Source organism: Dendrobium catenatum, unplaced genomic scaffold (genome assembly GCF_001605985.2).
Source record: "Dendrobium catenatum unplaced genomic scaffold, ASM160598v2 fragScaff_scaffold_28, whole genome shotgun sequence".
Lineage (NCBI taxonomy): Eukaryota > Viridiplantae > Streptophyta > Magnoliopsida > Asparagales > Orchidaceae > Dendrobium > Dendrobium catenatum.
Genome location: NW_021318490.1, coordinates 1,002,625 through 1,016,079, shown reverse-complemented (window position 1 = coordinate 1,016,079; position 13,455 = coordinate 1,002,625). Strand labels below are relative to the sequence as shown.

Genomic DNA, 13,455 nt, shown 5'->3' with positions numbered 1-13,455 from the left:
CTCTGGACGAGAGGACCGGAGATCGGGCAAAGGGGGCAGCGGCTTCGTGGGTTGGATCGGACAAAGACAGAGGAGATCGGGGCTTCAGCTGAGTGGGGATCGACGTCGGACAGGGAGGTCGGAGGGTTGTGAAGGATTTGGCTTCGGGATCATGTGGGAGAGGAGAGGGGTTTTGGTCGGATGTGGGAAGGACTGAGCAGAGGTATTCGGGAGGAGTTCGTGGAAGCTGGAGTGCGAAGTGGAAGAGCAGAGAGCCGAAGCTCTCATTTGGGTCGCTATTTATCGACTCTTGGCGAGGTGCGACCGAGGCAGTTTCACGGGATTTACGGGATCTGATCGCGAATGGCGCCGAACAGGTACGAAGCTGCGGGATTTCTGTCTGAGTTCGGCAGGATTTCAGCGGAAAATCGGGACTACGTGGATTTTGTTTTTTTTTTATTTCTTCTTTCTCATTTTTTTTTGCTGTTGTTCATTATCTGATGGTCAACAATGTGATATCTAAGGCTTCGATCACTTCAACTAGGTAGAAAAGAAGTTACATAAAATAACAAGGTTTAAAAGGACGAAATCAGGAATTAACGCAATTGACTTAGCGAGCCTTAAGGTGGATCGATAAGATATAAACCTCAACATAGAAAAATAAAAAATGCATAAACTTATAAATAATCATAAAATTGACAAAATAAAATAAAATATCAATATATTTTTTATTCATCATCATAAAGATATAAGATACAATTCTCAATATTAAATTTCATTATAAAATGAAAGTTTAAAATGAGATTCAAAGTAAATACACATTTAAAACTTAAATACACCTTAAAGATTAGGATCCACCATAGCCTCGTCCTTGCTTTCATCCTTGAATTCTATCTCATTGTTGTCTTTTAAATCTTTTTCAATTATAACCTTTTTTTAACTCACCATATTAATTAACAGTAGTTTCAATGTAATATAAAATAAAATAATAAATTGATAACACGACAAAGTAATCCATTATATTTAAATCACCATTTGATTTTTTTTTTCAAAGCTTGAACTCTACTTTGCTACGTTTTTTAAATTATTTGTGAAGTAGAAGTTATTACTAATTTAGTATTTATTTTAATATCAACATGATATCTTCATTCTTCTCATCATCAAATGCATTCCTCCATTTTCAATTGTAAATCTTTTACTATTTTTTATCATTATTCATTCATATTTAAATAATTTATCATTAACAATCAAAGAATTTATTTCATCATCATCAATTATTTACATTTATAATTTGAAATGTTTATTTTCCAAATTTTTATTAAACATAACACAACCATTCAATCTTGATCTTTCATCCTATAGCTAATTGGTTAATAGAATATATATATATATATATATATATATAATTATATAACTATATATTAATAATACAAGTACATATAAAAAATAATATAACTTAACCAGAATAAGGCGTCGCCTCAAAAAGCCTTAAGGCGTACTCATTTAAGAAAGGCGTTAACCTCACCGGAACTAGTGAGGCTTAAGCCTTGAAATACTCATTGTGCGCTCAATTCAAGTCGCTTCATGGCATGAGCTTCGAACATTTTTTTAAACCATGTAAAATGTCAATGGCAAGAGATGAGAAATCCTAATACTTTGAATGGCTTAGATGTATAAGAAATGAAAATTCCCTAGTTTTAAAATCTTATAGGATACACGTACTATCCGCTTAGCAAGTTTATGTGTAGTTTAGTTAACCTACTTAGATTTGGACTAAATTAGCAATACCTAGTTAGATTACTCGTGCTAGATTTTGAGCTAAACTACCTCCCTTGATAGAAATTGAATGAACTCTTACATAAGCAAGCCTTGCAAAAAGTGAGAGAATAAGAAAATTAAACATTTAAGATAATCTCGAGCATTTATTTCTTAAACATTAGGCTCGATTAGCGTTCTACATGACAAAGAAGTATGCATAAATTTTATTATAAGTTTAAAAAATACTCAACTCCCAAGATAAAAGCCTCTATTAAAACTCATAAATTGCTTAGCTATATTTGACTTCCTATGGGCTCTTTTTTCCACCTCCTTGCTCAATGTCAACGCTTCACCTGAAGATTCAAATCAATAGGATAAGTGAAACTTATTGGAAAAAATGCCCTAAGAATATAGAAAATTTGAAAAGAAAAATTATTTTTCCCACCTCCCATTTTGTTTTATCAGGATTACCAAATACTCGTGTCAATCATAACATGTATCTTATGTAATCGTATCATGTCAATTATGTAATTTTATCAATACTATATATTCTTAATAATATGCATATGAAAGCACTATATGCAGAGAAAAGTCATCTAACTATCTGTAGTACTTTTCATGTATCCAGTCCTGTAGGCAAGTCAGGTGGCTTTCATATCAGTAAGTCGTCACTTCGTGTCCATCGACATATCATATCATATTAACCATTTTTCATATCATTTAGGATTACACGCAATCTTGTTTTAAAGGAAAGTCAGTCGGCCACCCTCCTGTAGAGGGTAACATGTCTTCAGCTAATTTAAAATCAGTCAATCATTTCTAGCCAGTTTTTCTTACATACACATATTTTACAAACTATAATATAAAAAATATATAATAATACACTCAATGTTCAGTTCAACGTGTCATTTTAATGCATGTAAAATTTGCATATGAATTAAAATTAATGAAATTCATAAGAAAATATAATTTATTTTTTTCACATGCGTATATCTACAATAGTTATATTATAACGAGCAGGCATATATATATATATATATGCATATAAAAAAAATTTTAATAATATTTTTTCAAAATTTTAAATTTATCCAAATTAGAATATTTTTCCCACAACAACATCAAGCCTTTGTTCCACTACGTTGGGTCGGCTACATGAATCCTTTTTTTCGCCATTGTGTCATGTTAAAAGTTAAATTATTATTTAAATCTAATAGGAAAATATCATTTCTAATATTTTCTAACTAAGTCTTTTTAGGTCTACCTCTACCTTTCTTAACATAAGTCAAATCTAATACCCCAACTTTCCTAACTGGGTCATCAAAAGGCCTCTGTTTAATGTGACCAAACCATCTAAGGAGACTATTTCTAATTTTATCTTCCACTTGAGCTACTCCCAACCCTTTCACGTATATGCTCATTTTGTATCCTATCTCTAAGGGTAAAGCCACTCATCCACCTAAGCATCGTCATCTCTGCAATACTTAACTTAGTATTATGCTTCTCTTTTAATGGCCAACATTTGGCACCATAAAGCATTACAGGTCTCACCACCATCTTATAAAATTTTCCCTTAAGTGTTAGTGCAACTTTTCTATCGCACAATAAGCCTGATGCATCCCTCCACTTCATCCATTCAACTTGAATTCTACTGATAATATCCACATCTATTTCATCATCACTTTGAACAATAGATCCAAGATATCTAAAATGTGTACTCTTATTAATGACTTGATCGCCCAAGGTCACAATCCCCTCACTAGATTTATTGCTACTAAAATCACACTCCATATATTCAATTTTAGAACTACTCAATTGAAAACCTTTAGACTCTAAAGTTGATCTCCATAATTCAAGTTTACCTTCAACTCCCTCTCTAGCCTTATCAACAAGAAGAATATCATTAGCAAAAAGCCTACACCAAGGTACATACTCTTGCAAATGTCTAGTGAGAACATCCATGACTAAAGCAAAAAAGATATGGGCTTAAGGGTGATCATTGATGTAATCCAACCGAAATAGGACAATACTTGGTCAAACCACCTTGTGTTTGAACACAAATAATAGTTCATGCGTACACATCTTTATTGATTTAAATATAAACATTATTAACTCCTTTCTTTTCAAGATTTCTCCATAGCACTTCTCTTGGAACTTTATCATATGCTTTATATAAATCAATAAATATAATATGTAGATCCTCTTTATTATCTTTATATTTCTCTATCAAACCTCTCAATAAATGTATGGCTTCCATAATAGACCTACCCGGCATGAATTCAAATTGATTTTGAGAAACATTAGTATCACGTCGCAACCAACGCTCCATAACTCACTCCCATAGTTTTAAAGTATGACACATTAACTTAATTCCTCTATAATTCGCACAATTCCTATGCATCACTTTTATATTCTTAAAAATATGAATTAACACACTCATTCTCCACTCATCTGACATCTTTTTAATATTCAAAACAATATTAAAAAGTTTAGTAAAGCCAAAAAATTCCTTCATCTCCTAAGCATTTCTACACCTCTATTGGAATATCATCAGGTCCAACAGCTTTTCCATACTTTATTTTCTTTAAAACTTCTCTAACTTTGATCTTACTAATACGCCAGTAAAAATAAAATATTTTATTTTCAGTTAGGGTGCTAAAGTCACTGAAGTCAATCATATTTTCACATTCTTCATTAAAAAGTTTAGCAAAATATCTCATCCACATTTGTTGAATATCATCTTATATAAAAAAGTACTTTTTGATCTCATTCTTAATGCATTTCACTTGAACTAAATCCTTACTACTCAAATATTTATTTGATAACTTATATACATACAATTATATATATATATATAATATATATATATATATATATAATTCTCACTCCTTAGTATCTAATCTATTATAAAAATCATTAAATGCTAAGCTCTTACATCGCAAATAGCTTTCATAGATTCCTTACGAGCCTCTTTATAGCTTTCCCAATTATCAGAATTTTTATATATAAACAAATTTTTAAAATAAATCTTCTAATTTTTTATCTTTTCTTGTACATTTGGATTCCACCACCAACTATTTTTTACTATTAGGAGCTTTTCTCAACTCCAAGGATATCTTTTGCAATATTTTCAATATCGCTAGATACTTTTTCCCATATAACATTAGCATCCTCATGTACAAACAAAATCTTAAGATCTAAAATCTTACTCTAAAAATACTTTTGTTAATATTTTTAAATACCCTCATCTAATTCTAGAATATCATTTTATTTTTTTTATTTTCTGCCCCTTTATGTTAAAGTTCAAAACTAATAATTAATGTTGGATACATAAATTTTCACTCAGAATAATTTTACAATCTTTGCAATCTAAACAATTTAATTTTCTTATAAGAAAATAATCAATCTGCGTTTTACTATATCTATTTTTATAAGTGATAAGATACTCATCTTTTTTCTTAGATATAATATTAGCTATTAAAAAATCAGAAGCCAAAGAAAAATTTAAAATGATCTTTCCATCTTCATTTGTATTTCCAAATCTATGGACACCATGAATACTTTTAAAATCATCTATCTATCTTCCAATATGTCAATTTAAATATTCTCTAATAAAAACTCTTTCTTCAAGAGGTATCTTTTATATTTATTCTTTTAAGTCATTTCAAAATTTTAATTTTAATTTCATATCCAAACCTACTTGAGGAGCATAAGTACTTATAATATTAACAATCTTAGCATCGACAACAATTTTTAAAGTTATAATTCTATCTCCAATTTTGTTAATTTTTATAACGTTATCCTTCAAACTCTTATATATAATCATACATACACCATTTCTAGTACGACTCCTACCCGAAAATCATAATTTATATCCTAAACTATCAATCTCCTTAGCCTTCTCTTCAAACCATTTTGTTTCCTAAATTCACAGAATATTTATCTTCCTATGAATCATAATATCTATTAATTCCATTAATTTTCTTATATGGGAGCCTAAATACCAAAGTTCCTATCCTAATTCTAGTTTCAATGAATTAGCTTCTTTTCCCACATCTTTTCTTGATATGGGAACCCTTGTCTATTTAACATTGCACCCGAGCGCCAGTGTAGCGGCCTTTGTACACTTGTCGCTATATTCAGGCCATAAAGCGTGTTGCTTACAGGAAACACCCTAGCATTAATACAATTTTTTAAAATATTCAAAATATTTTTCCCAAATTACAATATTTGATAAAAAAATTTAATATATTCTAGTCAAAATGCTAATATTGAAGACATCTATCATATACCAAAAGTTATGTGGTAAAAGTTTTCTAAAAACGAATATATTACAAATTTTGTATGTTTTAACCAAATTAAAATGCATAAAACACAAAATATGCAAAACCATTAAAATCAGAGTTAGAGTAATGATAGTCTAACTCGAGACGAACAATTTTTCAAATAGAATCGATTGATGAAAATTGCTCTACGGCCTTTAAATCTTAGATTTCTTTTCTCTCTCAATTTTCTCTCTTAATTTTCTCTAATTGCTCTTTGTTAGGCCAAATGAGGGATTAAAAGGAATTTCATGAATTTATGTGTGGATTAGGATATTTAGATTAAAATAATAGTATAGTATTATATAATTATATAAATCTTTTAGTTTTAAATGCAAAGAGTATATAAATCTTTTTATATCTTCAAATTCAAAACAAAAAAAATTATAGAAAAACATTCATAAAAAGCCTATCATTTTGAAAATTTTGATAAAATCGATTTGTAAAATGGACACCTAACGGACCCAAAACCCCCACTTATACTGACAAGTATTAAGTTTTGATATTATCCCTAAAATTAGGAGGAAATTATTATAAATAAAGCATAATAATATTTATCATATATGGAAGACGGTTTTCAAATTTGTCTTATAATGACTCCTAAAAAATTATTTGATTGGACCAAAATTTGGGTTGTTACCCCCATCATAGCATTAATATGGAACTTATTCATCATAGGTTAGGTGTGTTACCCTTGATAGATTCAGGTTCTAAATTACTCCGATGCTAACAATGAATGTGAATAAAAACCAAAACCGAAAGATTTTTAGAGTAAGAGAAGAAATTATTTGAAATTACTAGATGGACAAGAGGGGGGGGGTGAAATGGTGAATTGTGAAAACTTTATTGCAATAATTAAAACCTAAGCAGGAGTTCTAATTTTTTGGTGTTTTTAAATTTTTAACATGAAAATTTAAAACAACTTCTAAGGCAACAGGCAACAATAAAATCTTTTTCTTTCACAATTTTTCCAAGCAAATATTATGAAATAAAAATGCACGCAAAAAGAAAAACAGTAAGGAAAAAGCACACCGAGATTTTTATAGTGGTTCAGTCAAACCATGACCTAACGTCCACTCCCGGAGTCCTCCGCTCCTGGAATTTCACTACCAACAATAGCTCTCCTTTTGCCCCCCTCGGCAAGGCGGAGAAGCCGTTACAATACTCCCTTTCACCAACCCGGCGTGGCGGAGTGCCAAGCGCTGTTTTCACCCTCCTGGTGATGGCAGAGAACCTTCTCGTTTTTCTCCCTCCTGGAAAAGGCAGAGTACCTTCGAGGTCAACGGATGTAGACGAGTCTCCCCCTTAAAAAGCCTCCCACAAGTTCTTCCCGGGCCATAGGAGGAGCAAGTTGCAGCAAGATCGGAGCAATCGTGATATCTCCCTCACACCTCTTCTCCCTCACCAAGCTCACCTTCTCCTTCCTCTCTCAACCCCTCAAACTTCTCAAGAGCTCTCTCTAGGATTTGCTCTCTACTCACGTTTTCCTCTTCTGTCTCTCTCTCAAAATATGACAAATTTTACACATAAAAACGGGCTCCAAAATCCCTGAGATTTCAAAAGTAGCCGTTACAATCGTACAGTACGATTATTGGTCGTACAATACGATATGTACAAACTAGCTTCGTCCTGGTACGAAGGTGTACGAATAGTTCAAAAACTAATCGTACAGTACGATAATATATCGTACGGTACGATTCACAACACACTACTCGTACAGGACGATAGCCGAGACGATCAAATGTCGTCTCTGTTCATCGTATGGTACGATCTACATCATACCGTACGAATAGTGAAAATCAAGGCATCGTCCAGGACGAATTCCGGGACGATCAAATATCGTCTTTGTTCATCGTATGGTACGATAGTAATCGTACAGTACGATGAGGAAAAAAAACACAGGATCGTTCAGGACGATCTCCGGGACGATCATAATTCGTCTCTGTTCATCGTATTGTACGAAGGGGTTCGTACAATACGATTTTCAATTTGTAATTAAGCCTTGATTTCTTGCATTAATCACGGGTTAAATTAAGTATGTATTTAAAAAAGATCGTTCCGTACGAACGTAGTCGTACAGTATGAACGACGCAAAATATCATACTTGACTTATCATGACGGCTAGAGTTTTGGATTTGAAACAGATCGTACCGTACGATAGTATTCGTATAGTACGATGTGTTCACAGAACATGTGTTATAATAGAAGATCGTACAGTACGAAATAAATTCGTACAGTACGATTACCAGGGAATGAAAAACTATATTTCTTACTTCTAAAAATCCTCTTCCCCTGTGTGTGTGCATGATTGCTCAGACTTACCTGCAGTTTGTGGTCAGACTCAAGAAAATAAAAAATAAAATAAATAACAAAATACATTGTCCGACTCATACTCCTAATCCAACTAGTCTTGAGTCTTCCCGTTGTCCTGAGTGGCATGTGATCTTCCTGAAATGTTAGTACTCATGGACAATAGCAAACATTAAATGATATTCAATAAAAAGTAGTTTAGGCAATATTATTTGGCATCATCAAAATCTCAACCTCGGGGTCATGGGTCGCAACATGATTTTCTCTAGTATAGTATTTAATCATAGATTTTTCATATTTTGGGTTTGAATTTTTCATTTCTAAGTTGATTTCTAGCTTGCGAGTTATCCAACTTCTTGACTATTGGCATCTTTGTGGTAGCTACTACCATCTTTTTTCTAGCAAAATCCTTCACATATTTTTTGCCACTATTGTTGGATGAATTTTAGCTTTCAATATTGGTGAAGGGCCAATCAGCTTGTAAGAGAGATTCCATGTTGAATGACCTGTCAACCTCATAGGGAGTATAACTTTAATGTCTTTGATAAAATCTTAAAAATTACAATGAATAGATACAAGAGTAAAAATGTGAGATTTTATGATTGAATTTTATTTCTTTGGTCTATATAAAGATAATGGTAATGGGCTGTACATAAATAGGTGAATAAGTAATTACATATGAAAGAAACAAATATGTAAATTAGTCCTTAATTCTCGAATCCATAACTAACTACGCAACAAATATAGAAAGTTGTTATCCACAGATTGATGAGTGTTTTATTTGAAAGGTCATTATCCGCATATTGTTGAATTACCATTGATGGAAAGTTGTTGTCCATAGATTGCTGGATTGCTGTGATAGAAATGTGTTGACCACGGATTGAGGATTATTTCAATACTTAGTTTTCCCTACCTTATGATTATTTGTGATATAATGATCTAGGAAATTTAAAAATGTCTTATTCCCATAACATTGTCCTTAAGTTATTGCTTTTAAGGAACATGTTAGTGATTTATCTATTTAATCTTAATTAATAAAAAAGGTAAGAGATCTGTTGAAAACTAACAGTTTTAATGGCTTTAGATGTCATTTAAGTGATAGGTTTACCATCATTTGTTACTTTCAATCCAATCTTTTCCAGTGACTCTCATTACGTTGTAGTGGATTTACAGGCCAAGTTCCTATCTCCTGATGAGTTGAAGATAAAAGAACTCGTCAATATACTTACAGAGAAGAAAATTGGTGTCGTTGCACACTTCTACATGGATCCAGAAGTTCAAGGCATCCTAACCGCTGCACAGAAGCAGTGGCCTCACATTAACATATCTGATTCGTTAGTAATGGCAGACATAGCTGTCAAAATGGCAGAAGCTGGATGCCAGTACATTACCGTGCTTGGTGTGGACTTCATGTCAGAAAATGTCCGTGCAATACTTGATCAAGCTGGCTTTGAGAAGGTATCGAGGACTTCATGGTGCTTTCCTTGCATTTGTGGGTACTGCGCATATTATGTTTTACTGAAACAGAGTTGGTTCATATATATTAAACATACGTTTTTATCTTGTTTCTTTTAATCTTTGAATTGTCAACTAGGTGATAACATTGTAAGATGCACAACTTATTATGTTTTGTTTTCAATGCATTTCTTCAATCTGTCTAGATGTTGCTCTACTTGATTTCATTGTAATGTGTTTCCTTGTACCAAGGCATAGTTTTCCAAAATAAGTTCTACTTGGTTTGTCTTAAACTGTAATTTGAGCTTTAGGTTTGAAAGAAAGTTCTGAATATCATAAATTTGACCCAGGTTGAAGTCTATAGGATGTCAAGTGAGCAAATAGGTTGCTCATTAGCTGATGCTGCAGAAAGTCCGATGTATGTGCATTTTCTTGAGACAGCTTCCAAATCACCACCTTCTTTGCATGTTATTTACATTAATACTTCCTTGGAGACGAAAGCTTATGGACATGAGATGGTGCCTACAATTACCTGCACTTCATCTAACGTAGTGCAAACTATCCTTCAGATATGTAACCTGAGAGATCATCTTATAGCATACTACTATGTTGTCTTTAATATGCTTATGATTGTTTCATATACTGAAATCCTTAGCTCTTCTTTCAGGCCTTTGCACAGGTGCCCAATTTGAATATCTGGTATGGTCCAGATTCTTATATGGGTGCAAACATCACAGAATTGTTCAACCAGATGGCTGGCATGACTGATGAGGAGATTGCTGAGATACACCCAGAACATAATAGGAACACAATCAAATCTTTATTACGTCAACTACATTATTATCAGGTACATGGTGATGCAACATGGCCGACCCCACGTAGTTGATGTTGTTGTATAGTGATACAACATACATGCTTAGTTAATTTTACGCAGTAATTAGAAGAGTTAATTTTACAATTTGCTGCATTAGCTGAAATTTCTATCACCAAATTTCGTAGAGTATATGTGAATTGATTTATCAACTACTGAGTTAAAAATGTATTTAATGAGGATGGTGCTACATCATCTAATCCTTGTTCATATCCAAATTCTCTGTTTCTTATACAAATGCAAGCACTTACACCAAATATAATAAAATAAGAGTGGCCAGGTAGTTTAAGTAATAAAGATTATTGGCAAGGTCCCGAGATCGAATCCTATCCATATAACATTTGTACTCTGGCACTTAAATTCCAAAATAATAATAATAATAATAATAATAATAATAATAATAATAATAATAACAGTATTAAAATTTATATCCTTGTCCATTTAACTTGAAGATATTGTATTGATATTTATATTTCATAATAAAATATTACCTAGTGTTGCAGTTTGTTTAGCCATCTCAGGCTGTGTATTTGTTGAACTATCAGACAAATTAGTTTCACATTTGCCTACTTGGAAATCAAAATGATTAAATTTTAGGCTTGAATAATCCTCAGTGCAATTCACCCTTTATGTGACCAAAATTTATTTGCTTATAGATTTTGGACTAGATTGGTTATGAAATTTAATGTGTGATACGGAATTTCAATTCAAAATCACAATTTTTTTATTCTCAATACTACAGAAGTTTTTTTGTTTCTCGTTATAATCCAAAATCCAAACTCTCAAAATCCAAACTCTCAAAATCCAAACTCTACTCTAGATTTTAGATTTTAGATTGATTTTTTTTGGCTTTTAAATGATTTAAGAAGCATAAATGAAACATAAAGGTGGCACAATCAATTATATTGGTGTTGGGGGAGTTGGGGTTTAGTGAAAAGAAAAAGAAAAGTCATTTTAAGTTGTTGGTGATGGCATTTAGGCAGCAATTGCATGAATGCTAGGCTGAGTGCAATCAATGAAGACATAAGGGCTGAGATGCAATTAAACTAGAGGAGCCACAATGAATCATCAAATGCTGAGTGGATTTTCATTGTAAATGTAACATGTTTGCTAGTGAGTGAGTGGACATTCGATATTGGAGGGGGTGAGGTTGTGTGAATGGATAAATAAATCTCACTTCGTTTGAAATATAAAGTGATGTTGAACGTTAATAATCAGTTAATGTCTACCTATTTTGATTACCAAACACTATTCAAGCTAAATGAATGTACATTAACCTCTCCTTACATTTCATATTTTTAGCATTGGAGTGGTCGTGCTTGGTTCGATTCAATCAACAGTCCTTAGGGAGAGTATGTCAATGCCCATGGGAGTAATTGTGGACTGACAAGGTGATAGTGTAACACTTCATAGTACTCCTTAACAGTACTGTAGAGTGTAATATGCATAACATAACGTTTTCCTCATTAAACATCTGATACTATTCCTTCTTTGAAAAATCATATATAACATTCAATAACATTTCTTTTGTTACATCAACGGAAGCATCTAATAACTTAAAAACTTAATAAAGACATACTTATAGAGCCACAAATGAAATTCAAACTTATACATTGCATAACAGTCTACATACCTCAAATATAAACTCACAAAAAAAGAGAAACATTAACATATAAAATTAAAAATACTTGTAACTTAGCATGCATCGACCTTTTTTTCATTTTCTTGTAACAACCAATAAAAATTATACTAGTGAGCTATGATGCTCAATAAACTTTATAAATTAATTAACAGTTAAAATACAATAATTGTAATAAATCAAAACATTGAAATCATCATTGAATAAAATCATAATTAACATTTGACTTTACTTATTCTAAAGTTTACACTGAATATCAATTTTAGTATGTAAAAGATTTGACTACACTTTCTTAATAATATTCAATGGAGCCTAGGTAAACCTGACATTATCTCCATTAAATTACATAAAGGTCTCTTTTGTCTCTTTAGGGGTCCTTTTGCCCCACCTGTTATGCAGGTATAATATTCTTGTTAACCAATACACATAGAACAAAAAGGGGAGGAAGAAAGAAATCTAACGTGCAAACTTCATACCCGTCGGATCCACGAATCTGACTGAGATCGGCGCCGTTCGCATCATGTCTCCGCAAATCCAGCGCAAATTCTGCGATATCGCCTCGATCGAACGATCACAAGCGTTGTTAAATAGAGGCCGAACGCCCCACTGTTGGCACGCGATCTCCTCCACGCGAAACCACACTCGCTCTCTGCTTCTCCTCCCGACATCCCCAACCTCCTGCTCTCTCTCCGATCCCGACCTCCTCTAGCCGAGAGAGAGAAAGAGAGAGAGAGAGAGTGAGAGTGAAAGAGAGCCCTTACCGTTAGCCTTGCAGCCCGACCTCCTCCCATCCGTCCCCAAGCCGAACCCTCCTTGGCTGTCCGACTTTGCTCCTACGACTTTCCCTTCCTGTTAGGAACGGAAGTTACGACATTTTTTATCGGAAGCACCAACAGGAGCTCGCTAGCTGAAGGTAACTTTCTCCCCTTACACGCGCTTCTTCGGCTTGGCCCCGACCGAACTAGAGAGGAAGAGAGGGTGAGGATCTTTATTTTATTTTATTTTATAATATTATTATTATTTTATGTTATTTATTATAATATTTATTAATTATATTTGATAATTCTTTAATTATAATAATAATTAATTATATAATTGTAAATTAATTAATAATTAATAATTAG

General features: G+C 32.7%; 1 protein-coding gene across 1 annotated transcript in view; it reads left to right on the top strand.

The window, feature by feature from the left end:
• The first annotated feature begins 342 nt into the window (after window positions 1-342).
• Window positions 343-13,455, top strand: part of LOC110100764 (quinolinate synthase, chloroplastic) — a 59,045-nt gene continuing 45,932 nt past the window's right edge. The window contains exons 1-4 of the mRNA XM_028692913.1: window positions 343-356; window positions 9,509-9,824; window positions 10,172-10,390; window positions 10,489-10,668. Of these exons, the coding sequence (XP_028548746.1) occupies window positions 343-356; window positions 9,509-9,824; window positions 10,172-10,390; window positions 10,489-10,668 (729 nt within the window). The remainder of the gene's footprint in view (window positions 357-9,508; window positions 9,825-10,171; window positions 10,391-10,488; window positions 10,669-13,455) is intronic.